The sequence below is a fragment of the Onychostoma macrolepis genome, chromosome 01 (genome assembly GCF_012432095.1).
Source record: "Onychostoma macrolepis isolate SWU-2019 chromosome 01, ASM1243209v1, whole genome shotgun sequence".
Classification (NCBI taxonomy): Eukaryota; Metazoa; Chordata; class Actinopteri; order Cypriniformes; family Cyprinidae; genus Onychostoma; species Onychostoma macrolepis.
The window spans coordinates 23,802,791-23,821,420 of record NC_081155.1 but is presented as its reverse complement, the minus strand read 5'-3'; the positions used below and the strand labels follow the sequence as shown (position 1 = coordinate 23,821,420).

General features: G+C 36.8%; 1 protein-coding gene across 3 annotated transcripts in view; it reads left to right on the top strand.

The window, feature by feature from the left end:
• The window catches only part of epha6 (eph receptor A6), a 122,529-nt gene that overhangs the window by 70,187 nt on the left and 33,712 nt on the right, over positions 1-18,630 (top strand). For all 3 annotated transcript variants that reach the window (XM_058771585.1, XM_058771592.1, XM_058771576.1), the window contains exons 4-5: positions 15,944-16,099; positions 17,846-18,181. In XM_058771585.1, the coding sequence (XP_058627568.1) occupies positions 15,944-16,099; positions 17,846-18,181 (492 nt within the window). The remainder of the gene's footprint in view (positions 1-15,943; positions 16,100-17,845; positions 18,182-18,630) is intronic.

Sequence of the window (18,630 nt, the reverse complement as noted above, 5' to 3'; positions counted from 1 at the left end):
AGAGGAAGCAGTACAAGGTAACAACAAAACAGTCACTTTGAAAAAAATTCAAGAATACCAATGTTCCACTTAAAACAATGAGATATAAAACAACAATGCGCTTATACTTTAAACCAGTCCATCGATTAAACAGTAGCAAGAAGGAAAAAGATTTTTGTTTTTTTCTTTTCTGTCTAATTGCAGCCACTTGCTCTTCAAAGTGAACTCTTGCAGTGCAACAGTCTGACCCGACTCCAATAAACAGGTGCTGTATCACTTCAAATGTGAATTTTAATGCCTTTGGGTAGTCGAGGTTTAATGCGTACACTAGGCCCATCAGGTACAGAAAAGCATTAGGTACATCACTCAGGTGACGCATTACCACTTCTTCCTCAATCATCAGGGCAACGTCATTGTAGAACGCTGGGAGAGGTCCACAACCACTAGGATTCCAATCACCCCTTGATCACATCATCTTCACGGTCACTGGGCTTTATAGAATGTAAACAAAACAAGGTACTGTTACTTAAAAGCAATTACACAAATACAGTCCCCAGACCCCTGCAAATTAAGAGATTTAATGTTAAATTTTCCAATGCTTTGCTTTACATGTTTCAGCTTACCTCGCATATATCTTCATGAATTTTGAAGTAGTCTCTTGCATGTACCACGGCAGGCCCAGCAATGCTGCTGTCCTCATCCATTGGTTTGTTGTCTGTAAAATATAGGATGGTTAAAGTACCAGCTTTATTCGTTCAATCCTTTGTTTTTCTTTATTCGTTTATCCTTTCTCTCCCTCCCTCTTTTGATGCTTTTAAAAAAACAAAAAAACACAAAAACATTAATTTCAAATTTGCACATTTACACTTGTATACTTTTGTTGTAAATAAATCACCAGTGATGTGGTGCAACAACAGTTTGTTACATTTTTGTTCAGCACCAAAATAGCATTTAATAGTGGATGTAACACGCTCATGCCACTTAAATCAGGGGTGTCTAATCTTTCTCCTGGAGGGCCAATAATGTATTGCAGAGTTTAACTCCAACCTGGTTCAACAAACCTGTCTGGAAGTTTGTAGTGATCCTGAACACCTTGATTAGCTGGGTTAGGTGTGTTTAACTGGGGTTGAAGCTAAACTCTGCAGGATCTTGCCTCCCCAGGAGCAGGATTGGGCACTCCAGCCTTAAATTCATTGGGTTGTAACAACACTTTAAAGGATTTAAAAGGATAGGTTACCAAAGATGATAATTGTCATTTACATTTACGACATAATACAACAACATCAAACCTTATTAGTTCTTGTGTCATGACATTTGATCAAAAGACTCGCGAGAACCAATGAGGTTTGATATTCATGTAGAAGCTAATACAATCAAACCAAGACTGAAATTTTTATGCTTTCATCATACAAAGAGATTGTATGATTTCAGAAGACTTGGAATGTTACATTTTAGACACTCTAAAGTCATTGTATGAAAAGATTTCACTATCACTAGTTTTATGATCCATAGAAGAAAAAAGGTCATAGGGGTTTGGACAAACGTGAAAGTGAGTAAATGATCACAGAATTGTCATTTTGGGGAGAGAAAGACTGCTTTAAAATAAATTGACTCACATCCTTGTCAAGGCTCTCCAGTATTGAAGTCATTTCTGGAATGTCCTCATAACGCTTTGACCTGATTAACTGTAAAAATAAAAATTACACAGTTCACATTTGATGTTGCTTTAAGCAATTTTGAGGAGGCTTGAACACACCAACTATGGTCACAAGTTAAATGCTTCTTCAGAGACAGTTCACTCCTAAATGTGCAAACACAATCTTTATAGATGCATGGGAGTGGACAGTGACTTGCCTGATGGCAGTGTTTCAGCTTGTAGTGTGTGATTAGGGCACGCTGGTTGGGGCGAGGAAAATCTACAAATCTTGCAACACCACCTCATCGATATGGAGTTGTGCTTCCACTCTGCTTGCACTGTACTGATCCTGCAAATAATAAACTAAATAGTCAAACTCCAGCCAAGTACAAACACGTTACATACAGAAATATTCACTGAACATGTTACTTAAAACTAACGATAATGCGATCAGATTAAGAATACGCTAAAAAGTCACTTATGTACACTGTTTTATCTTTTTTATCAACATTAACTTGATCCACAATTTTAGTAGTGATGGGAAGTCCGGTTCTTTCGGACAGTTCGTTTCAATGAACTGGTTCACCAGTTCTTTTACGTCCTCACCTATGCGAATGAAAATACGCTCAAACACATTCAAATAAAGTAATTTGTAATCAAAACTTAAGTTAAATAATAATAATAATCATCACCATCATCGTCGTCTTGGAAAAGTTTCTTACGTTAGCGTTTTGCAAAAGCACCCATATAAGGCTCTGATGTGCAAACAGATGTTTTACAAGTCTTATAGATATAAATTGAAGTAGTCTTCATTAGCTTTTTACAGAAACGAGGATTCAGCTCATAAAGCTTAAACTATAACGTGCATACAATAGTAAATAGCAAATTTCATTTATGTTTTCACTGAAGAGTTGTTGCATGTTCATCATGTTAAAAATGCTGTTTGATATAACTAGTAGCATTTGCATTTTCCAGTAACTTTAAGCATACGTATTATTTTTTTATTAACTTACATTTCGCCAAATTCACAGTGTACTGGAGATCCGAGAACCGCGGCTGTAACAGTTCGGTGTCAGCTGTTCGTATTCAACAGTTCTCTTCACACAGCGTGTCTCAGTTCGGTGAACTTTCGGAGTTAATGGTGTAACATATACTCCGAAATATTGGGTTATTTCGAGTCTGAGGGACTGTCAGGAACGTCTGAAAGTGAATAAACACAAATTTGCCTGGCAGTGCGTGTGGCTTCCGTTTAGTTCACAAAACGGTGAGTGCTAACAAAACAAGCCTAAATTAACATTAAAGAAAGCACAAAAAAAAGAACAAATACAAGTTCATGGAGGTGGAGAGAGAACTTCTAACCATAATCTTACAAAGTCATACAAAAAGAATGAACTATTGATCGGCGCTTCCTTCCGATTGTCTTTTTACAAAAAACAGAAAAACTCCCACACTTTCTCTGGTGTTGGTAGAGTGTCTCGCTCTGTCATCTCTTCGACATGATTTTGTGTGGCAGTAGTAACACTGCATGTCGAGTCACTAGCCCTGGGATATTTATGATATTATCATATGTGCAGTATTAAAATTAGATCAATGTTTTATTTTTTAAATATTACAGTCAATATTTATATGATGTGACACACCTGTTTTGCAGTAGCCTGATATTTAGTAGCTGTTGCATAATATTTACAAACATTATGGTTTGTCATGCACATGTCTGTATGGACAACGACAACCTTACACTGTGGATAAATGCACTCCAAACACTTTTGATAGCCAGAACTGTTCATCTCAGAAAAATGCCCAGGTGCTGATAATCACAATTTAGCTTTTTTTCTTTTCTTTTTTTCCAGATCCATTTTATTTCCTCCTTTATTTATCATCCACCTGTCATCAGAATCAGAGATCTATGAATTAAGAGACGTCCATAGGTATGTCCTTGGGAGATACATTCTCTATGGAATAGACAAATGCAACCTTCCTCTTTCTTTCCATTTGTTTCTTTCCAGCAGTTTGCCCTTAGGGTATGATGGATATTCCTCAGAATACATCAGGATTTCTTGATGAATGATCCACTCTTCCCTCTTGTCCCATATGTTCTCTTTGTTTTCCGGATGGAAGCCTTGGCTCCGCTTCAGCCCTCACTCATTGCCACAGACTTTCAAACTGATGATTGTGAGTTTCTCTTGGAAAGATAAACAAGAAATGCAATTTCTAAATGCATAACTTTCATCATGCCCATATTTAAAATAAGCAATGATTATCATCTGCGTCGTCTCCCTTCCTCTAAAACTGTTAAATTAGAAAAAGTGCAACCTAAAAATGTAGGGTTTTGGATTAGTTTTTCCCTTAATGTCATTCTCAGAAGAAATGGAATTGCTTTCTGTAAAATATATATCTGGATTGTGAAATGTGATGGGTCCAGGCTGTTTATGTAAATATAGACGATTTTTCCCTTCTTATTGTTCCTGGCCAGGCAATATTTAGAATTCATATTGGAGTACTAAAAGCAGATGGGAGCTGAAATGATCCCTGTGCATGCCTGCATGCATCCAGGGTTTGGTGGGGAGGGTTATTGGATAACCAAGTCGGACAGGTGGAGACAGGATCAGCACCTTGAATTTGGGATGGCTTTCTGTTGACTGTGTAGTACCACACAAAAATATAGTGAGAAAAAGGATACAATACATACAAAGGATATCTGTTACTTGAACATTTTCATTTAGTTAAATAATTTTTAAAAGAAAAATAATATTTTAATCAACTAAAAATAGTATAAGATCTGTCAATTCTGTCATGTAGCATTTTTAACATGAAAATACCAAAAACAAAATGATTGCTGTGGACTTATTTTTAATAATTTGCAAATACAAAGAACAGTATATTTTGTTGTAACGTCAGTTCGGTGCTTCACTCGTCTGCCACACTAGTCTAATCTCTTAAATTACCTACATTTGTGGGGTTTTCTTAGCAAATATTGAAAAATGCGATTAATTAATGTGACTCATTGAGCAGCAAATCATGTAATTAATTGCATTAACCATTTTAATTAATCAACAGCCTAAATAAATATATTATAATACACTATCAGTAGGCATAACCCCACCATGGTCGGATTGTTATCATTAATAATAAATAATTAAATATTTGAAGTTTATTTATTGATTCATTCATTTTTGGCATGCTCGCATCCCACTATAAATGAAGAGCCAGTTATGCTCTTTTGCCTGAAGAGACGTTTATAATTAAAAGAAAGAGTCAGAACACATTATTACAGTACCTCAACTGTTGTATTTAGCATGGCTGAGGGCTCTTAGATCTTGCTTAAAAGAATATAAAACACTCTTTCATACACACAAAGACAATGCTGAATCAGTGAGCTCTTCACTTCCAGAGACAATTGTTAATGAGCAAATCTGCATACGTTTGAATTCACACATTCACTTTCACTTAATTACTTGCAAATGACACCCAATTACCCCCTCGCTCTGCTTTGAGTGGCAGTTCATCGTTTGAAATGATTACGTTTCAAGGCTTCTCCCATCTCTCTGTCTGCCTCGCTCTCTTCTCATATACCTTTGCACTGGCAGAATCCACTTCTCTGTCATTTACACACACTGCTGATTTTTAAATAGCACTCCAGTCTCTCGCTCCACATCGTAATTTTCATTAAGACTGTATTTATAACATGTTCTGCGTGTGGGCTCTTGAAACAGTTTTTACACCAGTGTGCTGATGACCATCCATCAGACAGGCCCCTCACTAAAGCACTTTAAGACTGTGGATATGGATTTGGTGTTAAGAGGATACACTTCTTTTCTTTCTCTGTCAGCATAAGTCTATAAAAGCAGCACTTTTTTAATTGTTTTTCAGAATAATGGAAAACAACTTTTAGTTATCAAGTACAAAGTACTCAAATGTAGAGAAACAGTCAAATGATTGTACAAGCAGTATTTACTCTTCTTTACAGATTTCTTCTGCAGTAGCCGTTTGATTACGGTACAAAAGTCTTTCTCTGTTTTATACTCTTTTTCTCTCTGATTTTCTCTTTTTCTGTGCTGATCTATGAAAAGAAAAAAAAATCTATGGAATGGGTTTTAAAGGGGTAAAACATGTTAAATAGATAGGAAAGTTCTACACATTTGTTTGGTTGCTGAAGGCAAAATTAAATTAGCAGCAAATATTTAATAAAAGAATATGCCAGAGGAAAGGATGTGCAGAACTTTAGCCAAAACCTTGAAAATAAAGAACATTTTGGAATGTTAATAATTCTCAAAAAAACAAAAGTGACAGTGTAAAAGGAAGAAGTAATATTGAAGATTCTCCACAATTTTACAGTAAGTGTAATCAAATTAGGTCTTTTTAAGTAAGCTTTTGAATAACATTTTTGGTGTCTTTTATTATTGACAATGTAGTATTTTATTATTATCATTATTGTATCCTATTTTTCCATGTTTACTCTGTTAACTTTGTTTCCTTTTACATTCATGTGTTAAAATAATTCAGACATATTACATCTGCCATGCTGATCTTAGATGCGTCCAAAATCACATACAGACTAAGTTCTACATTTGACAACCTTTAAAAACTTTGCTAGTGTTATGTTGTATGTTGTTTACTTTGTCATGTGACTTATAGTTGGTCAGTTGAGTCACTTAACCGCTATATTCACAACTACTAGTAAAGTGTCAATTGGATGTGTACTTCAAAATCTCAGCTCAAGTAGTAGGTCATCCAAATATTTTCCACCTACAGTATTACGAATACTGAATTTTTGGATGTAATACCATTTGTTACACTAATAATATAGTTTGTAGTGAAACATTTACATAAAATATGTGTATTAGTGCACACGTTATCATTAGAATGTATGTATGTGTATGGCTTTACCTCTATTAGATTTTTTTCTTTTTCTGCCAAGAGACTTATTGTAAATATTGCATATGCTTCAAGGGTAATCGCACTATAAAACATTTTCTTGCTTCTAACTGCAGTAGATTGAATCAGTCAACATACTACAAGTTTAATATCTAGAAATATTTTGAGCTTTCGGTGCTTAGGGGTAAACATTTCAGTTTCATTTATTCATTCACTTTTGTACCGAAAGAAGCTTGCAGATCATCCAGCAGTTATATTTGTTTGGACTCATTTCAGATGCCATCCACATCTTGTTTCTTGCCTCGTTCTCTATGGATTGAGCCCTGCAGTAAAACGCACTGAGCACAGGGCAGGAAAAGAGAGAACTGGGGCCTTTTAGGCACTTTTGCACCTCAGGGAAATTTTTTGATTGATGCAACAGTTATACATCTCACTATCTGCAGTTAGGATGCCCACTTCTCCAAAAATAGAGCATAATGCAGAGTTCGTTATACCGGAGAGAGAATGTTCCGTGTTTAGGGAACAGCATCAAATATCAAAGCTGTTCGAAAGTTCACCCAAACAACTCTGCACAGTGTTCTTTTTATGTAAATAAAAGTGGATAAAACAAATCTTGAAAATATTGCTTCTGTACGATTCAGCAGTCACAAAAAGCTGGCGTTAAACTATAATATTGTGTCAAGATGCTCACACATTCAGCTTTAGTTGTATTTTGCAAATTTGTACATGCCTAATGGTGCTTTTAAATGTCTTAACAGCACAAAGTTCAAATGCCCAATGCATAACACTATCATTCTCAATTAGGAGCCTATTACACTCTCTAAACAGGCTTAGATTTGATTGCACCATAAATGATAATTGAATCCAAATCGACTGAATGCCAGTATGTGTGAAGGAGCTCGTTAAGCCTGTTAGATGTTCATTAAGCTTGTCAGATGGGTGAACTTTGTGCTGTGGCGTGTTTTCTCTGTGGAATAGCAGTTTTACGTCTAGGTCAGAGGTTGGCCACTAAGATAATTGAAGTAAATGGTAGCGACTGCTAAGCAATGTAAGGTTTTTGCATCAGGTTGTCGTTTACCCTGTCATGCCTACTTAAGCTTGCACTTATATTCCCATGGCTTGCATGTATCCATCTTTCAAACCCCTGAAGCTGTCTTAGATCTACCATACGACCAGAGCAATCCCTTGAACTGTCAAAAGCAAATGTCCAACCACAGCAGCCTAAGGACCCTGCAGTTAAGCTTTAACTGATGGCTGCAGTCGAACGCTTTGTCTCTCAGTGTCTGTCAAATGTGTTTCCTGTATACGCCAGTGGCTGAGGTCTTACGCAGCAGGAAATAAATCACTCGGTTTGGTTTATTTGAATGTTCTCTTATGATCATCAATCAGGGGGCGGGAAGTATTTTTCCCCTGTGTCACCTCCAGCCTTGGTGCTCCTCATTAAGAATTCATTAACTTTGTTTTTCCTCTCTTTAATTCCACCCAGCAAAAAAATGGACTCGTGGTCAAAAAAGGGGGAGAAAAAAATACAGTGAGAGCTTAAAGTTTAATGACGATGGGAGCGAAAGGGTGAGAGGAAAAGAAAGAAATGGTTGATGGGAGGAGAGTGGGGTGTGGGAGGTGGAAGAAGGGAGTAAGGCAGAATGTGCAAGAAGGAACCAGGGAAATAGAGGTGATGAAAGAAAGAAAAACGAGCAGAATAGAAATTTAGAGAGAAATGCCATCTTTATGAGCTGAAGGAGTACAAAAGCATTGCATCAGAAATATTGTCCATCAAAGAGCGTCTGCCAAAAGTAGTTTCAGACAACTTTAGCATGTAGCCATTGTTGTTTTAGGATATACTTTTCATGCAGAGCCCCTATTTATACAGTAATCATAGGGGTGGGATACTAAAATTCTAATATTGTGCTATAGTCATTTTATAAGATGCTATTTTTGATTTTCGATTTTTTTCGAAGTGCTATGGTTGATTTTAAAATTTGTGAAAAGTAATGGACACAACATACAAATGTGTGAATGAATGATTTTCATTCATTTGTAGATTAGCAATTATTTAATTTGTGGAAATGTATTGCTTAAAAATGGAAAGCTGAAAAAATTACAGTTTGAAATCTTGTATATTTTCCCATAACCACTCAAAATTGTTTGTTTGTTTGTTTGTTTGTTTGTTTGTTATTGGAAAATATTAATTTCATTTTATATGGATAGGCCTGTTGCTAGAATTACTATATCGACTTCACCATGATATGTTTACATGCTTGTTTGTTTACATTAAAAAATGTAACACTGAAAAAAGTCACTGTCAGAATAAGTATCCTTTCAAAGTTTAAGGGGAATTCCCTCAACTTGTGTCAGCACCATTTTTTATTATCTTTATAAAGTCAGTGGCAAAAAAATGGTCCTAAAATGTCAATAATATATTTTATTGCAATTAATTGCAATTATTAATTATCGTTACATGCATATATATGGATTGATCTTTGACACTTCAATGAAAAAACACAATAATTGATAATAGATAAATAACTTATGCATCAGTACAGAAACATAGTCACAGTATGTGCCAATACTCAAATTACTAACAGTACTCAAAATAGCATTTGCCTGTATGAGAAACAAGATGGCTGTATGCATTGTGGCACAACCAGTGATGGGAATAACGGCGTTACTAACAGTGTTATTTTTTTCAGTAACGAGTAATCAAACGATTTACTGTTTCCCCCGTTACAACACCGTTACCGTTACTGACAATAAAATGTGGCGTTACTATAATTTATTATAATTTTGTTAGAAATTTATTTGTCAGTTCATCTGAATGGATGCGCAGTGTAGCTGTATTTGACATACCGTAAACTCTAGTGTGAAGGCGCACGGCTCGCCATCGCTTTGTCTCACAAGCGCAAAGAAAGATACAGAGCGAGAGAGTCTTTCATAACATGCAGAATTGATGCGCTACATGTAAACGATATTCTTTGTTGTATTTTCCTGTCAAAATAACATTCCTTTCTTCAGCTTTTAAGAACGGCTGGTTTCTCTGGTAGTGGGCGGAACTAACACGCAAACGACAATCTCATTGGCTGGTGCTCACCTATTATCGTCCCTGTTTTGATTTCAGCAAATCAATTCGAGCGAATGCAGTCAACGTGATTAGTATTCAGTAACATGCCCAACACTGGACACAACACGCCAAAACTAATTTTGATATTGTTTTAATATAGTTTTCTGCTTGGTTATGATTTGTGCTGAAAACATACCATTTGTACTGCTATCCACCTTGTTTTGCAATGGGGAAATCAGACTGTTTTCATACAACTAAAATAAGTGGAAATGAATGACACCAGAAGGCTTGCAATTTCAAGTAAGAGATGGCTGCATCCGCTCTTACATTAAAGGGGTCTTTAGATGCCCTTTTTCCACAAGTTTATATGATTCTTTAGGGTTTTCATGAAAAGTCTATAATTGTCACGCCTTAGGACTGTCTGTGTGTGTTTTCTGTCTTTGTTCTCCCCATGACTTAGTTCTCCCTCGTGTTCCCTTATGCCCATATTTGGTTTTCCGATTCCTGTTCCCGCTAAGTTCCCGTTTAGTTAATTCAGTTCCACCTGTGTTTGATTAATTACCTCGTTTAGTTTCTGTTACTTAAACCCTGTGTTTTCCACTGTCTAGGGTCGGGTATTAACGTAGATGTTGTGTTCCTGTGTGTATCTGCCTGTCTTGTGTTACCCCGTTTTGAGAAGATTAAAGACTGTTTGGTTTGAGTTTACCTCTCGTCTCCTGTTCTTCGTTTTGCCACAGAAGGCAACTGTGACAATACCATTGAAAAATTTTTAACCAAAGTATGTTAGTGTAAAATAACAACCTTTTTACCTTCACAGCGATCAATTTCAGGGCGTGTCCCTTTAACCCTTTCACTGGTGAGTTTAAAATATTCTAGCTGTCCCCCCCAGAGTGAGTTTGTTTTTTGGTTTTTTTAGGTGACTTATTTTAGAACGTTTCCCTGCAGAACTGGTTAACTAGCACATTATTAGGAAAGGGCGATTTGCAAAGATTCATAAAAAAATCGTATACTCTCTTCTGATTCGCGCGAACATAGACTCATTTAGATAGATTGGAGGGTGCATTCCCTCCAAACGTAATCCACTGCATCTTCAGCGGCTCAGATGTCGGGAGTAAATGACTGCTATGCTCATTATTACATCCAACTACAAAACAACTCAGTCGCTTAGGAGACGTTCTTGTCTACACCTGCTCTGGCGTCGAAACAGTGGCGGACTGACAGCTTACTCTGTGCGGCCGGGTCTGTGCTAAAACGGCAGTGTTCACCAATAGTCGTGGGAGGGTCCTTGGTCTGTGTGACGTACATCAGGCCAGAATCTGTGAATGGCTTGATCTGAGAAAGGGGTTATTATTTTTGGGGATTTAAAGAAACACCAGTATAGGGTGATTGTGTACATACATTTATGTTCAAACACCATGTAAAAGTGAATTTTACATCTTCCACTCAGTGCTACTCATGAGTAAACTGTTTGTAGGTATAGCCCCCCTGGAGCAGCCCAGAGTTAAGTGTCCTCCTCAGTGGCACATAGAGCGAAATTGCGATATCAACAACTCCGCAATACCACAGTAGCATTACATAGAGGACCAAACTGCAAGTTCTGCATTAGCAGCGAGTTAAATATACATCAAATTGACAGGTAAATGGAAAGCAGAATTCTTCCTCTGCTCAATGAAGGCATATTGCTGAGCATAAGCCAGAAAATACACACGCGTCTCCTCGTGCAAAGGTAGAAAATCACATTCATAACATTTAAATACCAACTGGAGATTAAAAATGAATCATTTGTCCTAAAACCCAATGCTTATAATTCTTTTTTCAATATTCGCTCTGGGCGGCAAGTCGGAGGAAGGCAGCACGTGCTCGCAAGCCGCTGAACACATTTAGCAGCCCATTACAATTTTCGCTATAGTCTGCCTTTCCAAATTGAATAATGACTGTTAATACTCCACATTTTGTAAAACTGTCATGTGAGGAAGCATTGAGTATATTCCAGCAATCTGTCACTCTACCCTTTTGTTTGCCAACTGCTAACTGACAGATACGATTAGCATTCAGGAAAACCCTTCAATGGGATTTGTATATCTAAATACTCAGGCGAAAAAAATAACACAAATTAGTGGAATCAGCAGGTTCCGGGGCTGCCCGAAATGGACCACTGATTGAATTTCTTTTTTTTTGTGATTCTTTTTTTTTTATGCCTATCAAAGCTCCCCGATTTGTTTCCCTCGCACACCAAAGCTATTATTTCCAGCTTTTTAGCGTATTAAGTAATTGTGCTATCATGGGTCTATTTCCTCCTCTGGGGACTGACATACAGCTGGAGGCAATCTCCAATGCCTATTTCCATACCCAGATAGACTGTCAACAGAGAGTAGAGAGATACAGAGAGGGAGGTGGGCAGATGGAGGGACAAAGAGAGAGAATGAAGGAGAGAGATAAAGAGACCAAGAAAAGGCAAGAGAGAGAGAGAAGAGAGATGATGAGGCCTAGACTGCTCTGCACCATCGGGTCACTAGCTCTGAGTCTATTCATTAAAGGCGAATGAGAATTTTAAACCGCATACGAAATCATAATTGCATTTTCTACCGGCAGTCCCCTGTGCTAACGATGAAATTGTTTACCTGTGGGACTACATCTCTTCCTCGCTCTCTCCTAAAATTCTTTCCCTCAGTACAAGTCTCCTAGCCTTACACCTCATGCACACAAACACAGCGGCGCTGGAAAATGCCCCAAAACTGTCATCGTAAGAGAGGAAAAGAGACACGGAGAAAAGACGAAGAAAGAAGGGGAGGGAAAGAATCTCTAGAACTATATCTTCCACACAGACACTCTCTTGTCCTCCTGTCATAAAGGTCTTGTCCTCGGGGGCAAGCAAAGTGCCATTGAGATGGGATGATTGCTGGGGAGAGAGAGAGACTTACTCTCTACTCTGTCTGTCATCGTAACAATTCAGACACATTCAGAATAATAAAATACTCCACTTTCTTCTAAATGGACCGCCTAAACCCTCCTCGACGTTGTTATTATGCGCTACATGACCATTAAGAAAAAGCCCGAACTGGAGGTCAGGCAGCCGAACAACTTTTCCAAGGTTTGTTCCCAGAGCCACGGCCGTTTTTTCTAGAAAAGTTTAAAGTGCGGTTGCAGGGAATTGGATCGATTTTCTAAATTACTGTCTCCTGTTCATCTCCCCTGCTGTTCTAACCCCCTGCTCAGACAGTATGTCAGCTGATACTCAATACATGTCTGACTGAGGGGAAAAAATATATATTCATATTGACATAGCCATTACGGAGTCCATTAACTGGCACTGAGGGTTGTATTTAATTGGCTTTTTAGAAGGCACACGTCTGAATTCTGGACATCGCTGGATCCGGCAACTGTTTTTTAGGTGAAAGTAGCAGAAAAGACTCTTTTTGTGTGGTATATGAATGAGGCTTAATTGCTCCAAAAACAACAGAAATCATTCAAATAAAACCAAATAAACTACTGAAAATGAAGCTTAATTAAAGGTGAATGTAGTATTGTTTTTATGTTTTTTTGCTTTTATTTTCCCAGCGCACCCATGCCAGTGTTCTTTTTTTTTTCCCACTGTGTAATTACAAGCCTCATAAAGAGCCATACCGGGAGTTGTTTTACAATGTGAGCAAATTAAAACTGAACTAATTTCCTAGATCCGAATGACCACTTTGTTATCATGCCTGCCTCCAGCGCTGCCTCATCCTGCTTTGCATCCTTTGATATTGAGAGCTGAACCGTTCTGCAGCATGGCTGCCTGTGGATCCTCTGGGGAAAGGTAAATGCTGCAGAATCGTACCGTTCTTGGTATCACTGGTCTTCACTTCACTGAAGCAGATCTACTTCCTCTGTCGGCCTAATTAGAGCTGCCATGGGTCTTGTAAAAATACCGATACTTGTGGTTCTAGTTAGAGGTCATAATAAGAGTAATACTAATAATAAGATCAGGAGCAGTAGCACTAAGAACAGAAATAATTGGAGCAACAGTGATGAATTTATATAAAATGGTCTTTCTTCAACTTTGGACACTCCTATATCCCAGGGGTTAATTGTTTAAACATATTTGTTTGTTGTTGTTTTTTATGTTTTTTTTAATGAATATTTTATTGTGTGTCATCTCCAGTGATGCTGTATTTTTGTCAAATTATGTATGTCTCATTAAGTGTGAGAATATATTTTAATTGTGTGTATTTGGGATACAAAAAAAGCTAGCTGTGAAATTAGCCTTAACAAGACATTTTATTCCAAAAATATTTCAAAAACATTTCAACCACCATCATTTTCATCACAGAAACACTATATATAACTTGAGCAAAAAAAAAAAAAATAATATTAATAAAATAACTGTCTGACATTATTTTATAGTTCACAACTTCAGTGGACAATATTCCATATTTAAAAAAAAAAAATTATATTTTTATTTTCATTAAAAATTATTTAACAAAATATAACTTTTTATCTAAAAAGTTGTTCCCTTTCAGTTGACATCTTGAACCACTTTGTCCCATCTGGAATTTAATGCACACTTTTCCAATAAATTCCAAAAAGATAAAAGACCCACTCTACATTTTCTCCTATGCAATATCCAGTTTCACTTCAAAATATGTCTTATTGTGAAAATAAAATGGGTTGCGATCCGCATTTCACATTGGCTTTAATGTGCAAATCATGAAAGATAATTTTTTCTCAGATCTGTTTGGTGGCTTATTTGTTTGACTGCTTGTCGTATTTGCACTTCCATAATATATGCTCTCCATTTCCGTGAAATAGAAGTTGACTTTGTTTACAACAGATCTAAATAAAAGTAAGAACCCTCATTAATGATTTATACATTGGAGTTGTTTTCCTTGCTAGGAAAGCTGCCAAACACCTATACCGATTTTAAAAGATGCTAACAGAGGTCCTGCGCACACAACTTGTTTCCCTGCATCACAGTAAGGACGAAAGGCTGCTGGGGAAGCTCTCCGGGAATGGCCCTGTTACTGGAGAAGGTGTCTGGAGTCAGAGAGAAACAGATCAATGCCTGTAATGTTGTGGCTATAGAGAATTACCAACCTCTAAGGAGCAAATTTAAATAAGAGTAAAACTAGTGTGTATGTGTGTGTGTGTGTGTGTGTGTGTGTGTTTGAGAGAGACAGCGGTAGAGACACTACAGAAAGAGATCTGCTATCTTACATCTATGATGTGTGTAAGTATGTGTGCTTGTGTGTGTACCACTTAACTCAGTCTCGTCTGGCTGCTCTCCTGGGCCTTGGCGAGTTTTTCAGTGTGGAGTCTAAGTCCAAGACGGGGAGTGTTTAAGAGCTACTAGGGTTTGGAGCATAGAAAAGATCAAATGAGTTAGGCTGCACACTGGAGAGAAAGAGAGAGAAAGAGAGAGTGAGAAGGAGAAGCTTTTAATGTATCTCTTAAGCTACCAGTTCCATGGAGACTGATGGGATAGTTAAAGATTGAAAACATTTCCTCACATTTTGTCTGCCTTATACGTGTCCACTATTTTAACCGGTCATTTAGGGATGTTTGTCTGCATGTGAGTTTAGACCAACAATATAATATTTAAATAACATAAAATATTGAATTTGTCAAATAGGGAATGCTAGAATGAGTCTTGTGTGAACATGATTGCAAAGTGGATTATTAATGTTTTTGAAAGAAGTCAGTTATTCAGTTATTCTTATAAAGGCTGCATTTATTTGCAATAGTACAGTAAATCAGTAATATTGTGAAAATGTTATTACATTTAAAAAAATAAAATAAAATTCTGTGATGCAAAGCTGAATTTTCAGCAGCCATTACTCCAGTCTTCAGTGTAAGATGATCCTTTAGACATTTAAATATGCTGATTTGCTGCTCAAGAAATGTTTATTATTAACAATGTTGAAAACAGCTGTTCTGCTTGATATTTATGTAGAAACCATGATTTTTTTTTCTAGATTATTTGTAGAATGTAACATTTACAATATAGCATTTACAGTATTTGAATCAGAAATCTTGTATAACATTATAAATGTCTGTACTGTCACTTTTAATCAATTCCATGCATACTCACTGTATAAAAGTTTTTATTATTATTATTATTATTATTATTATAAAAAAAAAAAAAAAAAACAGTCTTACTGACACCAAACTTGGTAAAATGCATATGTGTTATCCTATATAAATAATATAATATATTAAAGGTTTAAAGCCTTTGTTGTTCTAAAGCCTTCTTCATGTGTGTTCTCTCCTAGGAAATAGGGATATATATTTGATTAGCTGTTCATTTTATTAAATAATTGGCATACTGGATAATTCAATTTAATGGTTCAAATAAATTTGTATTATCAATAAATCCTGGAACGCACAGCCTTAACTTTTATCTTATGTTTTCTCCACAGCCTGCAGACCTGGGTTCTACAAAGCCTTTGCAGGAAACATCAAATGTTCAAAGTGTCCCCCACACAGTTCCAGCCACACCGAGGGTTCGGCACAGTGTCACTGCGAAAAAAACTACTACAGAGCCAGCAAGGACCCTCCCACCATGGCCTGCACACGTTAGTCAGCCTACTGCTCTGTTTTCATTCATTTCCCGTTTTATTTTTTCAGTTTCGATTTTAGTGTGCTTTACATGCAATGACAAAACAGCTCATTTGTTTTTCCAAAGTGGTGGCAGCTTTAAAACTCCCTAGTTTTAACAACCAAATAATACTTAAAGGAATAGATCATCAAAGATATAGATGAGTTTGTTCATCAGAACAGATTTTGAGAAATTTAGCATTACATCACCAGTGGATCCTCTTCAGTGAATGGGTGCCATCAGAATGAGCCCAAACAGCTGATAAAAACAAGCGAAAATAGTCCAAAACAGTTCTAAACAAAATATTTTGGTGGGTCTTGATGTGAGAAGACAACAGGATTTTTTCTCCTGAAGGAAGTATTATTATCGATTATGGGCTCATATTTTAGTCAGAAACAATGGTTTGAAGTTAAAAACATCTTAATGATGGATTTGTTTCATACAAACATGCAGCTTTTGGCTTCACAAGACTTTAATTGATGGACTAGAGTGGTGTGGATTACTTTTATATCAACTTTTTGGACTCTCATTCTGGCGGCAGCCATTCACACTGCAGAGGATCCATTGGTGAGCAAGTGATGCAATTCTGAATTTCTCCAAAATATATGAATAAACAAACTCATAACTATTCCTTTAAACAATTCCACACAATCTAGAGTCTATCCTGTGATATCAAGTGTGATCTGATCATCCTAGCAACAAGACAAACACTAAAACTATATTGCAATGATACTGTATTAATATTGAAGCTCTCAAAATGATCATTTTCAATACGATCTATAACTGTGACACAAGAAGACTCCAGCTGCATATTGAAGTGAGAGTGAACGAGTCAGCGGTGTGATAAAAGAGACGTGACCAGTTTGAGTTTCCCAGAGGAGAAATAAATATATAAAATAAGATTAAAAAGATATAATTCAGTACCAGTGCAGAACAAAAAAAGTAATCAAGAGCTTTAAATTAAAAGGAATTAATTAAATAAGTATTAATAATTGAGAAAGTAATTAAGAAAGATAAACTAAAGATGAACAATAAGACTAAATGTGCCAAAAAATTGTGATAATGAGCATACATTTTCTCTCTCATCATTCTCGTTCTCATTTCTACTCTTATTGTTTCTGATTCTATCGATCAGAATTCCAGTTATTTCAGTCTTCTGCTTCATCACCCTCTTCCCTTCCCTCCTTCTGCCCCCCATCACGCTTACCCAAATTATTCACCAAACTCAATCTTTTCAACACCAGCAGCAATCTGCATTAAAAACAGGAGAGGAGGAATAATTACTTCCTTGTTATTCACGAGTGGGTGCAATTATCATTAACTATGATAATCATGTCTAGGACATATTCTCATTATCATCATTAGCTGGGTCTGGGAAACAGCAGATAAACGCAGACTTCCCTGTATCTGGCTCTGAGCCGGCATTCTATAGGAAGCAGAACCAGGGTACTAGAGCAGAGACATTTGTATATCAGCGAAACCAGAGGGAGGGAGAGAAACAGAGATGGCAAATGCTCTCGAGTGGTTTTTTAAGGCATTAAAAGGATTCATTAGTTAATGCATATGCATAATTTTTGAGAGAGCGGAAAAAAGATAAAACATTCTTAATCTGCATAATATTTTGCTCAAATAGGCTTTTTTTTTTTTTTTTCCTCTCACAGATGGATTTCTGTCAGCATGATAATTATGGTTGCTAATGAGTCAGGTGTGTCTCTTCTTTCAGGACCGCCCTCCTCTCCTCGAAACTTGGTATTTAACATCAATGAGACCGCCCTCTTTCTGGAGTGGACTCCGCCCAGTGACACAGGTGGTCGGAAGGATGTAAGCTATAATGTCTTCTGTTTCCGATGCGGAGCTGATGGCCAGGCCTGCGAGGCATGCAACAGCAACGTGCGCTTCGTACCCAAACCCACGGGCCTCACTAGCACCTCTGTGGTGGTCCAGGACTTTGTGGCGCATGCTAACTACACATTCCAAATCGAGGCTCTGAATGGAGTGTCAGGCTTGGGCAGATCCGAGAGACAGCTTGCCAATATCACCGTCAGCACAGATCAGGCTGGTGAGTAGAGATTTTTTTAACACTGAACTGACTTGAACTGAACAGTGGATCATTGATATTCTAGGCTTTTTTAAAGTTGAAACTTGTTGTGATGATAAACTCACAAACAAGGCTCACATTACAGAAGAATATAGGAGTGGACTAAATAGATATCTGCATGTGATTCTGATGCATCATGATACATTAATAAAGAAAAAAGCTGATTCATTAATTATAAATTATAGTTATTATCGGTATAGGGAAGGCTTCATAGGAGGACAACTGGAACTGCAGGCTGTCTTCCAACAGCTCATGAAAAAATACTTAAAAATGTAATTAAATTAAATCAAATCAAATTAAACTTTAAAAGTTTGGGGTCAGTACAATTTTTTTATCAGCAAGGATACAATAAATCAATCAACAGATATACTAAGACATTTCTAAAGTTATAAAATATTTCTCTTTCAAGT